This window comes from Rhinichthys klamathensis, unplaced genomic scaffold (assembly GCF_029890125.1).
Source record: "Rhinichthys klamathensis goyatoka isolate OS25496 unplaced genomic scaffold, OSU_Roscu_1.1 h1tg000418l_1, whole genome shotgun sequence".
Taxonomy (NCBI): domain Eukaryota; kingdom Metazoa; phylum Chordata; class Actinopteri; order Cypriniformes; family Leuciscidae; genus Rhinichthys; species Rhinichthys klamathensis.
In genome coordinates this window covers 71721-86411 of record NW_026606916.1, presented here as the reverse complement: position 1 = coordinate 86411, position 14691 = coordinate 71721, and the positions used below count along the sequence as shown (strand labels likewise).

General features: G+C 39.0%; 1 protein-coding gene across 1 annotated transcript in view; it reads left to right on the top strand.

Annotated features, from left to right (window-relative positions):
* The window catches only part of vwa10.2 (von Willebrand factor A domain containing 10, tandem duplicate 2), a 35251-nt gene that overhangs the window by 18217 nt on the left and 2343 nt on the right, over nt 1–14691 (top strand). The window contains exons 2-12 of the mRNA XM_056235278.1: nt 5426–5719; nt 6592–6685; nt 6775–6903; nt 7031–7217; nt 8758–8927; nt 9545–9657; nt 9960–10076; nt 10198–10407; nt 10804–10936; nt 11050–11205; nt 11430–11516. Coding sequence (XP_056091253.1) covers nt 5426–5719; nt 6592–6685; nt 6775–6903; nt 7031–7217; nt 8758–8927; nt 9545–9657; nt 9960–10076; nt 10198–10407; nt 10804–10936; nt 11050–11205; nt 11430–11516 — 1690 coding nt within the window. The remainder of the gene's footprint in view (nt 1–5425; nt 5720–6591; nt 6686–6774; nt 6904–7030; nt 7218–8757; nt 8928–9544; nt 9658–9959; nt 10077–10197; nt 10408–10803; nt 10937–11049; nt 11206–11429; nt 11517–14691) is intronic.

Genomic DNA, 14691 nt, shown 5'->3' with positions numbered 1-14691 from the left:
CTACATTGATTAAAAAAGAAAAATCAAAGGTGTTTTTATTTTATACAGAAATAAATAATCTATCATTCAGATGAGAATAAAGTTAGTGTTAGTTCAAATTTTAAGGAAAACAAATATATGATCTGAAATATAGCACATTCATGTAAAATTCATTTAGGTTCGATTACCAAACATACAATCTTAATGTAATTTTTAAGCAAACAATACATTTAAAATATATGGGTTGTATGACTATTTTTTAATATAAAAAGATATATATCCAAAAAGACAAGGTCTAAAGTTTAACAAGGGTTAAACTCTTATCACTGTAACAGACACAATCACACACACAATCACACACACACACACAAGTCAAATCACTTACATTTTAGATGCAATATTGACTTTTTTTCTGTTTCAGCAGCGAAAATAGTTAAACAAAGATCACAGCAGAACCATCGCGCATCTCACAGCAACGCGTTCTCATTACTGAATGATTCAGCATTTTGAACGAATCGGTTGACTCAAAGATTCAATGACCAATCAATCCATAAACATCTATCTCATAAGTGTTTACTTATATTTGTGAACAATCGCAATAAAACACAACATTGTGCTTTTGTCAAACTGTAAACTACAACTGTCACCCAACCAAAATCTCTTTTTTATTTTATACAGAAATAAATAATCTATCATTCAGATGAGAATAAAGTTAGTGTTAGGTCAAATTTTAAGGAAAACTCTGAAATATAGCACATTCATTTAAAATTCATTCAGGTTCAATTACCAAACATACAAATCTTAATGTAATTTAAAGCAAACAATACATTTAAAATATATGGGTTGTATGCCTATTTTTTTTTATATAAAAAGATATATATCCAAAAAGTAACAGACACAATCATACACACACACACACACACACACACACACACACACACACACACACACACACACACACACACACACACACACACACAGAGAGAGACACACACACAAGTCAAATCACTTACATTTTATATGCAATATTGACTTTTTTCTGTTTCAGCAGTGAAACTAGTTAAACAAAGATCACAGCAGAACCATCGAGCATCTCACAGCAACGTGTTTTCTCATTACTGAATGATTCAGCATTTTGAACGAATCGGTTGACTCAAAGATTCAATGACCAATCCATAATCTGTCTCATTCATGAATGACTCAGCCGTTCGAACGAATCGTTCGAACAAATGAATCAATGACTCGCTCATTAAGACGGTCGCCTGGCGACACCTAATGACGGCTTAGTGATATGTTTAAAAGTATCATTCTTTCAAACGATTGTTAATTAACTCATATTTGAAACATAAGCTATATATATATATATACACACATATATACACACAAAAATAAAATAAAAACACATTTGAAGCGTGTTTGCTTACTAAATTGTGAGCAGAACGAAAGTTGCAGCAAATATCAGCAACAGGAGTCAAATTTCATTAATCACGAGAGTGAAGAGCTGACTGAAAAGATGATGACGGAATAGGCTATTTTATGTAAAAGCGCCTATTTAAGCGAATCTATCATTGTACTCTTTTGTTGTTGTGTTTTCCGTGAAAAATAATAGACTATTGAACTCACAATTCAAGCAATTGGCCCCCGATATTGCACTAATTTTAAAGTGACACTAAAAAGTATGCGGCTGCAGTGGCATTCATTACGGTGCGCGTCCATGGCGACGAGCGAGCAAAACAGAGCGAACGTTTTTTCATTTCTACTTCCATAGAAATTCATTCGAGCGCACTGTGAGCGCCACCACTATAAATGTCCTTACTTTACTTTCACTTTTAACTTAGCGATATAAAAGCCCCCGGTGTTACACGTCAAATAACCGGTGAGAACAAATTCTCGGAGTCACATAGCAGCTACCTATATTTAAATACAACAGGCCTACCTGATTTTGAACACAAGAGGGCAGTATAGCCCTATGTATTACTTGATATATTTATTTTTTAACTGAATAGTGCATCCTGGCTGTTTTTAAACGTGTACATTATTCTTAAATTGAAAACAAGAATAAAATGGGTTTAGTTCTGATATTTGTATAATTTTATCTAGAAATAAATGGTGTATAATTAAATTTTTAGAAGATATGAGGCTTTTAGTGTTTATTTTTTTTTACATGACTTTAATCCCTCGCCATAGCAAAACAATTAGAGATATTCAATAGATATTCACAATTATGCTTCTTTAATGTATTTTCATCATGTTGAAAAAGTTTGGTGGGAATAAAATAAACCACTTAAGAGGAGTGGGTAAAAATGTAGAGCCTGGTTTTGCAAAACATCCACATTAAGACCAAAATAGCCCACTTCCTGTTGGGCTGGCTTAAAGTTGTTTGGCCCGATGAGATCTATATGTGTACAGAGTTTCATAATATTACATGCAAGTGTGTTTGATTTATGGACCAAATTTTCTGACCAAGTTAATTTAATTAATAAACTAATTATATAAAACTATTTTCAATGCACTACAATTCAACTGGTTATATGCCTTTACTTATTAATACAACTTATTTAAAAAATACAAGGCGTAAGACATTTTTTTTTCTTTTTTAATGCAGGCCAAACCACACAGCAGTCAAATGGTTAATCTAGCCCCCCTCCCCCTCCCCACACTCACAGACACACACACACACACACACATAGACGTAGGCTCAGAGAGAGAGAGACATAAAATGACAATTTTCAAACCAAAATATCTGACTTCCTGTTGGTTGGAGCTATTGAGTGTAAATTAGAAAGTTGTCTGGCTGGAGGAGAACAATACACATACCGATTTTTATTACTGTAGATAAAATCAATCCCCCCACTTTTGACAAAAGGTGGCGCTACTGAGCCCCTCACCACGCCCGTTTCTGAAACTCTGCACATGTCTACTGTCTAATAAATGTGATGTGTCTGTCGGGTTTCATGCAATTTCAAGTATGTTAAGAGTCTCAAAAGCATCAACAAAGAATAATAAAGTTTGATGCGTTGCCACGGCAACAGTATCTAAGATATCAATAATCCTTTCTCAGGTCTACATCTGCCGTGTGTCTACATTATACACATAAAGTTTGAAGCAAATTGGGTAAAAATAAGAGGGTGATTTCAAAGCCTTTAGGAAGTGACACACTTCCTGCTGCCAGTTGGTGGCGCTATAACTTTGACTCACAATAGTCACATCCATGTGATCGGACTCTTACAGCGAACACACTGCTGAAGTTTCATCAAGATTAGTTAATGTATGCAGAAGTTATAACACACTTCCTGTTTCCTTTATTCGCCATAAATTCGTTTCCTCGCCACGGCCAAACCGTTCGAGATATCAAAAATCCCCTGGCAACTTTTCATCCTCAATGTCTTGACTTCATGCTGACCGAGTTTCGCGGCGATTGGTTGAATTCTCTAGGAGGAGTATATCGAATTCCAGGGGCATACGCTTCCAAACAAACCATAATAGCCGACTTCCTGTTGGGCTGGGGTAAAAAGTAAAAGTACAAAGGATATATGAATCAATGAGATCTATATGTGTACCGAGTTTCATATTATTACATTCAAGCGTGTTTGATTTATGGACCAAGTTTTCGGACCCTGTTCCAGGGGGCGCTGTCGAGCCCCCCTGCCACGCCCGGGTACCAGCTTCAGCCCGGCCCTGATGGCCGCGGGTTCTGACCCGTGTGCAAAGTTTCAAGAGTTTTTGAGCATGTTAAGGGCCCCAAAAGTGCGCTAAGAATCTCAAAAGTATCCAAAAAGAATATTAAAGTTTGATGCGTTGTCATGGCAACAGCATCTAAGATATCAACAATCCTTTCACAGGTCTACATCTGGCGTGTGTCTACATTATACACATCAAGTTTGAAGCAAATCGGGTAAAGCCTGTTTGATTTATGGACCAAGTTTTCGGACCCCGTTCCAGGGGGCGCTGTCGAGCCCCCCTGCCACGCCCGGGTACCAGCTTCAGCCCGGCCCTGATGGCCGCGGTTTCTGACCCGTGTGCAAAGTTTCAAGAGTTTTTGAGCATGTTAAGGGCCCCAAAAGTGCGCTAAGAATCTCAAAAGTATCCAAAAAGAATATTAAAGTTTGATGCGTTGTCACGGCAACAGCATCTAAGATATCAACAATCCTTTCACAGGTCTACATCTGGCTTGTGTCTACATTATACACATCAAGTTTGAAGCAAATAGGGTAAAGCGTGTTGGATATATGGACCAAATTGTCTGACCCGTTCAAGGGGGCGCTGTCGAGCCCCCCTGCCACGCCCGGGTACCAGCTTCAGCGTGGCCCTGATGGCCGCGGGTTTTGTCCCGTGTGCAAAGTTTCAAGAGTTTTCGAGCACGTTAAGAACCCCAAAAGTGCCCGAAAGCATAAAAAAGCATGAAAAAGCTTAAAAAAAGGAATATTAATGTTTGATGCATTGCCATGGCAACAGTATCTAAGATATCAATAATCCTTTCAAAGGTCTACATCTGGCGTGTGTCTACATTATGCACATGAAGTTTGAAGCAAATCGGGTAAAAATAAGAGGGTGATTTAAAAGCATTTTGAAAGTGACACACTTCCTGCTGCCAGTTGGTGGCGCTATAACTTTGACTCACAATAGTCACATCCATGTGATCGGGCTCTTACAACGAACACACTGCTGAAGTTTCATCAAGATTAGTTAATGTATGCAGTAGTTATAACACACTTCCTGTTTCACGTTTCTCGCCATAATTTCGTTTACTCGCCACGGCCAAACCGTTCGAGATATCAAAAATCCCCTGGCAATTTTTCATCCTCAGTGTCTTGACTTCATGCTGACCGAGTTTCGTGCCGTGTGTTTGAATTCTCTAGGAGGAGTATTTCACATTCCATTGCATGTGTTTTCCAAACAACCCTTAATAGCCGACTTCCTGTTGGGCTGGGGTAAAAAGTAAGAGCATGAAGTATATATGAACCGATGAGATCTATATGTGTACTGAGTTTCATATTATTACATGCAAGCGTGTTTGATTTATGGACCAAGTGTTCAAACCCCGTTCCAGGGGGCGCTGTCGAGCCCCCCTGCCACGCCCGGGTACCAGCTTCAGCCCGGCCCTGATGGCCGCGGGTTCTGAGATGTGTGCAAAGTTTCAAGAGTTTTCGAGCACGTTAAGGCCCCCAAAAGTGCCCAAAAGGTAGTAAAATAATAATAATAATAATAATAATAATAAATAATAATCCTTAGGAAAACAATAGGGCCTTCGCCTTTTCAAGGCTTGGGCCCTAATAATAATAATAATAATAATAATAATAATAATCCTAAGGAAAACAATAGGGCCTTCGCCTTTTCAAGGCTTGGGCCCTAATAATAAATAATAATCCTTAGGAAAACAATAGGGGCCTTCGCCTTTTCAAGGCTTGGGCCCTAATAATCTCCTCTTTCTACACCTCACCTCCAGATAAACAACAGACTGACTGTATCTGCTGTCCAACGAGCCTGCGCAACATCTCCTACTTCAACTTCTGCCATCTCTTCACTGGGTTTTTATTCAGTGATAACAGAGATTTATCTAAGCAATGCAGTCATAGATGCAGCGTTTGCTCTGAGTGCGGCGCGTCACATAGATAATGAGGCTTTCGGTGAGGGCCGGGACCTCATCACTAGTGGCCTGGCTGCAGTAAAGGCCAGTGTACAGCAGGGGAGCTATATCTCTGGTCGAATCACACTGGGGGCTGTATGTCATACACTACAGGTATGTTATAAATGGAGATTATAGTAGGTGGTCTGTAATCTTTTTTTTTCATGCTGGCTTTATACCAGATATAAATTTATGTTACATCCAAAAACATATATATCAAAAGTGATTTACATGCATATGTTATCAGTTCATGCATTCCCAGGGAATCAAACCCATGTCGTTGCTAGCACCATATACATCGAGGTGCCGATTCACTCTTCTCTTACTTTATTACCTCTTTAACCTTTGTTTTAGCTCTGGTAGTTACCAGTTGCGTTCCTCCAAGTGGTTGTTTTTTAATGTACCCTAGGTTTTGACAGATCTGGGGAAAACTGCATTTTCCTATTTTGCGCCTTGGTCAAAAGCAAAAAAGCACAAAGATTTTTGAAAGCAAAAAGATTTTTGAGCATACTTGTATCTAATGATGAATTTAAGATAACCATAAAGAATGCAGTAAAGGAGATATGCGATTGTTTCTTGTAAAATACCTCTGTGTTTAAATCAGCGTTTTAAGCTATATGTTGTATAATAGATCTCAAATGGGACTTCCTAGTAAAATTAAGGTAAAATAAAAATAATTAAATTAAGCATTTTAAAATGACTATTCAATATCTTTTCCTTTTTTTACTTAACTAAGAGTATTTGAACAATTTTTGACACTTGTTTGTTTGAATGAAAATATTTGAATTTCATTGCAAAAGTTAAACCAAGTAACATCTGCAAACATGATGACAGAGCTTTTTCAGTCCATACAGGTTTAGTTTAACCACCGCAAATGAACTGTATGCGCATGTTCCACTATGTTTGACAACCACAAAGTGTATACATACTTTTAGAACTTTGGACAGTATTATTTGTAATATTTGATTTGCAATGTTTGAGTGCAGGATTTCTATAGCCACAGTAACTGGGTGGAACTGGGAAGCACTGCTCCTTTCAGCCCCCTGATCAGACGTGAACTTCCTCTCAACAATCTAGCAGGTATGACAAAATACAATTACCCTCATTCTACAATTTCCCGAGTGTTTAGAAATTAGTTTCACATTCTTATCTTTTTTCTGTATGTACAGACCGCAGCACACCAACATGCAAAAGCTGCACTGGGAAAGACTGTAGAGATAACATTCTCCCGGAAATATTGCTGCATAAGAAACTAACCTCAGGATATTTCAGCATGGTCTTCTCTGCAAAACCTGTGGGTAAGGAAGCTGAGCATCCCATGTGTAGTGTTCAATTATAACTGCTCTGTATAGGCCTGTCATCACAGTCCACAGGATGTTTGAAATTGGAACTACAAATCCATATGCTGACATAATTTTCTCTCAGGCAAGTGTAGCCATGGCGGCTTTCTTGATAGGACCAGTTATAGAGACCCCACCGGAGGCATCAACAAGGATGACATCAGCTCAAGTCACGGCTTCCTTCATCAGCGTGCCGCTGAAATGGCCATCAATGCTACTATGGAACTGCTGCAAGACATCCGACTGGCCACAGGCAACAGAGCCTTTCTTCGGTACACATACCTTACTTTTACACCAGTCTTTGAGCTCTTCTTCAGCAAATTAAAAAAAATATTTTAACGTTTAAGTCCTTCTGGAAAGTTCATATTTATGAGGTCAGGTTCATTCAAGTACTTTAGTCGAAGTAACATGGCGATGTACCATTTTTTAACTCAACCCAAGTGAAAAAATTGATACTTTATTGAATTTAAACTATATTTCAAATACAAACGTTTGCCGTTTGCTGTTGCAGTCAAGGCCTGCTCAGCTGCCCTGGGGCCAAGTGTGGCCACGCAGGACAGCTACGCAAACGTAGGAGGCCAAGAGAGGCTTGTGTAATGGCAATTTAAAGACTGAGAAAGGTCCCACCTCTAATAATGGCTCGACTAATAAGAAAGGTGGAATTTCCAACCAGGAAATTCCTCTGTTGGGAGGATTTATGACTGTCTCAAGTGTGGTTAGACATGGGCCTTGCCGTTTGTGTCCATTTATGCTCAGATAGATATAACAAACACACACTGCATTCTATGAGAAGGTGATGTTCACTAAAGTGTGAGACATTAAATGAGGATTAAATAAAAAGGAGACACGATATAGGTGGGGTTAATTAACTAGTAGTTCTCTCATAAAGCATGCATACAATAAATATAAATGCAAGAGACAGTATACAAGAAATAAAATTATCACATACAATGTTGGGGATGCATGTTCATTTATATATCAGTTCGTCTATAAATTAATGCAGGAAAGTCTGTTTTAAGGGCTGTAAGTCTTTCCTATGGCCTCAATCTTGACCACATTTTTAACAGCAATAAAACCATCTTATCTGATGGATGGTCGCCCTGGCGACTGAGGCCTTTATCTGCTCTCTTGCTTCTTCTGGGGGGATATTTCATTCCTAAGAGTGGGCTTTAAAACGTATGTGTTAAATGTAACAAATAGTTATTTGTCTTCCAGAATCCACGCCTTCAGTATCTGCTTAGAACCTGACGGGGTGCTAAAAACTTTTCCACGTCAAAGACCGTTTTTATAAATATGAAAGTTGGCATGGATTTTAGAGTATACACTCACTCCAAGTTCAAATCTGTGTGACTAAATGGAATGGTTATATAGGCCTATTCCATAGTTCCAAATGTACAATATTATGGTACTTTGTACATGCAACTTTACAAATTTACATAACCTTAGGCTACATTAAATAAAAAATGTAAACAACTAAAAAATGTATTTATTTATTTTCAACAAATTTTACGACAAAACAGATGCTGCGTTCATTGCATCCAACATGTTTTCTCACAGACATGCTCCAACTCTGAAAATCCCCCCCACTCGCAATTACAACATTCAATTCATAAATACGATCTTTCCGACATGACTTGAACTCAGCATAACAACTGAATTATAGGTTGTGAATTTATTTGGGGACAGTTAGGAAAAATGGGGGGTAAATGCCATTTCTACTGATGCTGTGGATACACAAAGTTCTTTAGTTATAGAGCCCATAGAGTCACAAATTTATACTGGCAGTCTTATTTGTTTCTCTCTCTCTCTCAGATTGATGGGCCTGAGTCAGACCTCAGTTCTGGCTTTTGTGATTGACACCACAGGCAGTATGTCTGATGACATTGAAGAAGCCAAGAGAGTGTCCTTCAGTATCATAGACAGCAGGAGAGGAACACCAGAGGAACCTTCAGAATACATTCTAGTCCCATTTAATGATCCAGGTAATCATATTGTGCATTTAGATCATGTCTATCCATTTTTTCCCCAACAAAGGGCAAAAAAGCAAAGGAGGCAGTGCGGTATGAGATTTAATATTCTATAGACTACTAATTTTTATGTCAGCTTATATGCACTCACTGTGACACAGTGATGACACACTGTGGCATGGTAATGCTGTGATTGCCTGATCACGTGGTCAACATGAATGCCTGCCCATTATGTATGTGCGCAAGTGAGCCTGAATGCATCAAACATTCATTGAGGCATTTGCATCAAGTAAAATGGATGGAAAAATTAGTAAACTATTCACCTATTCGGACAATCACTTTTGTTCATGTTCAAATCTAACTTGAACTTGCAATGACTTGAACATGAAATGATCTGTGAATGATTTGCTTTTTATGGAATATATTAAAAGTACAATGTCTGCCATCATCAATAATACAAGTGTGATGTTTACAGAGGATCTAAATGATAGCTGAACAATAGTTAGTGAAAGTAATTTATGTAAAGATATATAAATATTTCTGTTAGATTATTACATTTATACATTATATAATTTAAATTATGTAAACATTATCGTTGCTGTAGTGATCTGTGATGTGTTTCTGTCATACAGATTTTGGACCTCTGACAAGGACTAAGGATGCAGATATTTTCAAATCGATAATCAATTCCCTCACAGCATATGGTGGAGGAGACCTTCCAGAGATGTGCCTGTCAGGACTGCTGGTGCGTGTGTTTTTTTGTGTGTGTGTGTGTGTGTGTGTGTGTGTGTGTGTGTGTGTGTGTGTGTTTGTGTTACGTCTTTTGGAGAGTTTTGTAAACATTGATTTAAACTAAGAAAAACACTTCTATTCACACTGAAACAGTATATAATAAGATTATATTACTGATACAATTATTGTGAATATCACAGCTGGGTTGAGCTTTTGCTGATATAAAGCCAGAGCGAGAAATTATAATAATCTTGAGGTCCTCTTATCTTGTTCCCACCACCACCACCACCCCCACACCTCTCTCTCGAACTCCAGTTGGCACTGGCAGGGGCTTCTCCGTCTTCAGACATTTTTGTTTTCACAGATGCTTCAGCAAAGGACATTCACTTAAAAAGCACCGTTCAGGTCATGATAGAACGCACCAAGTCAACAGTGAGTGCCTGCAGATGAGATCACTTTAACGTCATTGCTGCTAATTTAATGTCTTGTTGAATTGTAACTGACATTTTTCTGCATTTCAATCTGCTCTCTGCAATATCTCTCTGCCCTCCAGGTCACTTTCATGTTGACTGACCCCTTCTCATTACGTAGAAGACGGGATGTCTCACAATCTCAACAGTTTAATTCAAGATCAATTCCTCTGTCAGACATACAGCTGTACAGAGACCTGGCTCAAATTTCTGGTGGACAGACCATAGAGGTCTCAAGGGCTAAACTTTCTCAGGCCACGGCAGTCATTACGGATGCATCAACCTCAGCCCTGGTATGTTCTGACAATGACTAATATATATATATATATTAGGGATGCACTGATACCGATACCAGTATCGGTACCAGTATTGGAATAGAGAATTGTGATATTTTACTGGTATCTAAACATTTGAACCACTGACTCAAGCCTTAGCACTGAGCTTTGCTGGAACAGCTCTAAATTTGAGCAGCTCTGATTCATATTCTTTTGGTTTCTCTAGCCAATATATTAAAACAATTTAAAAATGCAGTGAAAATACAGTTATCGGCAAGTACCAAAAATTAAAGTATCGGTATCCAAATCAGACTCTGTATCGGAAAAAGTGTGATTTTTATTTCTTTCAGTTTGGTGGTTGGAATTTTGCTGTGAAACACTGCAACATTGAAAACATCTCTGTGTTTCTTGAAGGTAACTGTTCTTCAGGTTGTGAGAAGTCCAGCCATTGCAGAAAACTTTTCTTTTGTGTTGGATCCATCTCTGTCCAATGTGACTGTGTATGTCACCGGAGACTCTCCAGTCTTTACCCTCTACAGCCCAGCAGGTGAGCCAACGCACCTCGGACATTGTGTGTTGATGAGGGTTATTTTCTCCAATACAAAAATCCAGATGCCATAATCATTGTTTAAAATAAGTTATGCTTCTCCTGCCTTTCAGGTGTGTCTCAGTCAGATTCAGTGGCAGATGGTCCTCTGGGTAGCATCCTGACTGTTGGGAATTTAAGGAGAGTTACACTAAACTCTGACAACCAGACAGGGATGGAATGGAAGATCAGCATTAACTCTGCAAGCTTCTACAGCCTTAAAGTCACTGGTAAGTGGTTTTAATCTGCCAGATATGTAAACCATTGAGATTCAAAATTTTCTTCAAATGTATTATTATTATTATAATTACATTTATGTTTAATCTTGAATTTAGTTAAAATGGTTTTGAAAAGAAAATCAGTCAAATGTTTTCATTTGGAAGATGCAATAATGCTGCATCTTGCAATAGTGCTATTGCAGTGCTAATTCACTATATTTTAATTGTGACTACAGGCCAGAGCTCTGTGAACTTTCTCTTTAACTTTGTGGAGCAGTCAGAGGGAGGTGACATCACACCGAAAGCCAATCGTCCATTCATCGGTATGATATCATCTTTTTTATAACCAAATGCCAATATTCCCCAACACAAACTGACAGCGAAAATCTGGATGCCTTTTTTAAAATATATATAAATGCTGATAGAATGGTTACCGTATGCATCCCTGATGTTAGTGCCATATGTTAAACACTATAGATCAAATCTAATGGGGGAAGCATCACACCAGCTTGATCAAGCAAGGACACATTGCAACAAGCGTGTTGCTGTAGCCAATTTAAAGTAACACTATGTAATTTTTCAACCTTCATAATATATTTCCAAGACCCTTGTGATGGTACATCGACTTACAATAGGTTAAATGACGCGTCTGCCATAGCCTAGTCTCGCGTAGCCAGACCTTCAGACTGACGGCTGAAGGTCTGGAACTCATAGCAGCTTTCTTTGGCCAAGGCCCGCCCATAAGGCCGTTTGACCGACATGTCAAACAACCAATTACAGTTCGTTTTGTTCAGCGTCACGTGGAAATGTCCCCACAACAACAGACCGGCGTGCAACAAGTCAGTCAGCATAGAAAATCAAAGGAGGAGAAGAAAACCGAACACAATACTGAATCGGCCAGCTGCGATGTCAGCGTCTGTTGTTTCATGTGTGCCCGCAAACGCGGCTGATATCCCCTTCACAGTTAGGTATTTCACTTGATCTTCCATAATAGATAGGAGGGGACACACAACTAGTAAAGTTGGATCTGCTGGGAATCCTTATAAATGCTGACAAAGGGTCAGCCAGGCTTGGAAAATAATACTCTTCCCAAATCCCGTCGGCAAACAGGCTAAAATATCTCTTTTTGTCTCCACTAAGTGCCTCAAACAAAACTCCTGGACATCTCTTAAAGAGTCTACGCCGTGAACCTCGCATACTTTTGAGAATCCTACGTTTAGCTGATCTTGATAAATGCTCATTGTCACTCATGTAAACACAACAGTTTTTCTTCCGCAATCACACGTCTGCGCTTTGTTTCCCGGCAGACCGAAAATAAACGCGACACTCGCGCCCCCCGGAAATCCGATAAAATTCAACCAATCAGATGACGACTTCGACATTCCTGAAGTGTTTCCAGTTAAGTGTACCATATGCATCAGACGTTTAGCCAACGTTCCGTGGGCGTGACGTCTGAGGCTGAGACTAGCCATAGCCTGACGTGGCCTGTATCGCTTTTACTTGCACTATGTAACTTCGGGTTTCGGGTAGTAACCGGAGCACAAAAAGAACTACAAAATTCGACTGCTTTACGGCATACGTCACTTCACCCACCACTTCCTCCAATTGTCTGTGGCCATTGTTGATTCCAAAGCCGGTGCTGGATAAACAGCGAGCGTGCGCGTGACAGTAGGCTGCTGTAGGCTAAATTATTTACGACAGCGGTAATGGACAATTCCGCTTCCAACCTGTAGGGCGACCGCAGAGGAAAAGTTCCTTGGTGTTGCTTTAACAGTGTATGGGATTGTGGCGAGCAGGACGAGACAGCCTTTAGAACAAGCAGTGTTTTTAGAGCAAGCATATTTCCAATACACTAGCTTTAAGAACGCCGTGTTTCCAAGAACTAGATAGACCAAGCGTGTCTGATACCTGACAGAATAAACACTGAACTGACTCAACTGAATCGTGACTGTTTACTATGTATTTTTAGAGCTGTGTCACAGCAGAAATGATTCCGACTTTGCACCATGAATTGTTATTTCCCAATCCCAACTATCACTGCAAGCTGCTTGAATCTGTGCTGCATAGTGCTAAAAGCACAGCATGCGCAACGCGAGCAGTTGCCAATGACAACAGATATAGGCTAAGTAACGCACATAGATATGATCGCATAAGCCTAGCAAGACCATTTTAACAAAGAGTACAGAAGAACAAGAGGCGAAACTCTGATGCTTTTTTGGTAACAGCCACTAGGTGGCGCTTCGGTAGCGCGACCGCCATTTTGGGGTGAAGATTCCAACTGGAGTTACTGGACAAACTCACTGTTGCGCACCCAAAATCAGAGAATCTCCCAGCCAAATCAGAAGCGCAATAGAACATTTCTTAAATTAAGCCATCAGTAAATTTTGTTCACTTGGTACACAGTAAATGCTGTATTGTCTTGTATATGTTTTTTTTTTTTATCAGTTCCAATCAGGAATCCAATCATTAAATACACATTTGAGGTAGTTTTTTCTTGCTTTATTGAGTATTTCCATTTTATGCAACTTTACACATTTACTACTATTATTAGTTACCAACTCCACTTGGCCTGAAATATATTTTGTACGTTTTAATCCCCTGGATCATGCTACAAACATCATGATCTTATAGAACATGATGCATTGCTGTGTCTGTTATCCTATAATTGCCTTTTATCCTATTCACCCTTTTGGACAGTGGCTGTTTTTTGTTTGTTTGTTTACAAAGTCTTGCTTTAACGCTCATTAATATAAGATAGTACTGCAAAAAAAAAAAAAAAGTTTACTGTAAAGCTATTCTATTGCTGTTATATAGGCTATTTATTGTCCAACATTCCCAATTATCTGATATATGCATGTCCTTTACTTAATTTTATATGATGGCATTAATTCAGTGTTTGTAATGCTAATAGGCTACTAAAGGTTTTGTGGGGAAAAAGTAGAAGACTTGTCTAAGTCTGTGAAATAAACTGTTAAAAGGGATTTAATGAGCACTAGTGATTGTACGTAGATTTGATCTTTAATGTACTTTTCTTTTTTCTTTTTTTTCTTTTCTTTTTCTACCAAGCAGCTGATATTGCCACTAAGCTAGTGGATAGTGATGGGAAGTCCGGATTCTTTTCAAAGAATCGCTGAACTCGTTCGCAAACGACACTTCACTAGTGGACTGCCGAGTCGCTTTCACCCCAAAATGGTGGAAGCGTAGGGCTGCTGCTGGGCGCTGGTGTTGCAATGGAACGTTCTATTGGCTTTCACTTCTTGTCAATATATGTTGTTTGATTTTAATGAAAACGACTAGATAAGCCCAAGCAACGCGGATAGCATTAGCAACAAGCATGTTGCCAATACCCTGATAGCTTTTAGCAATGAGCATTAAAAAGGAACTTAGCTTAGCTTCGTGAAGACTTTCAGAGATGAAGGGAGAGTGAATCACATCGAGTCCTGTGTAAATAATGCAGCGATGCGAGCAGCAATGCAGACTGAAGTCACTTCCAAATCA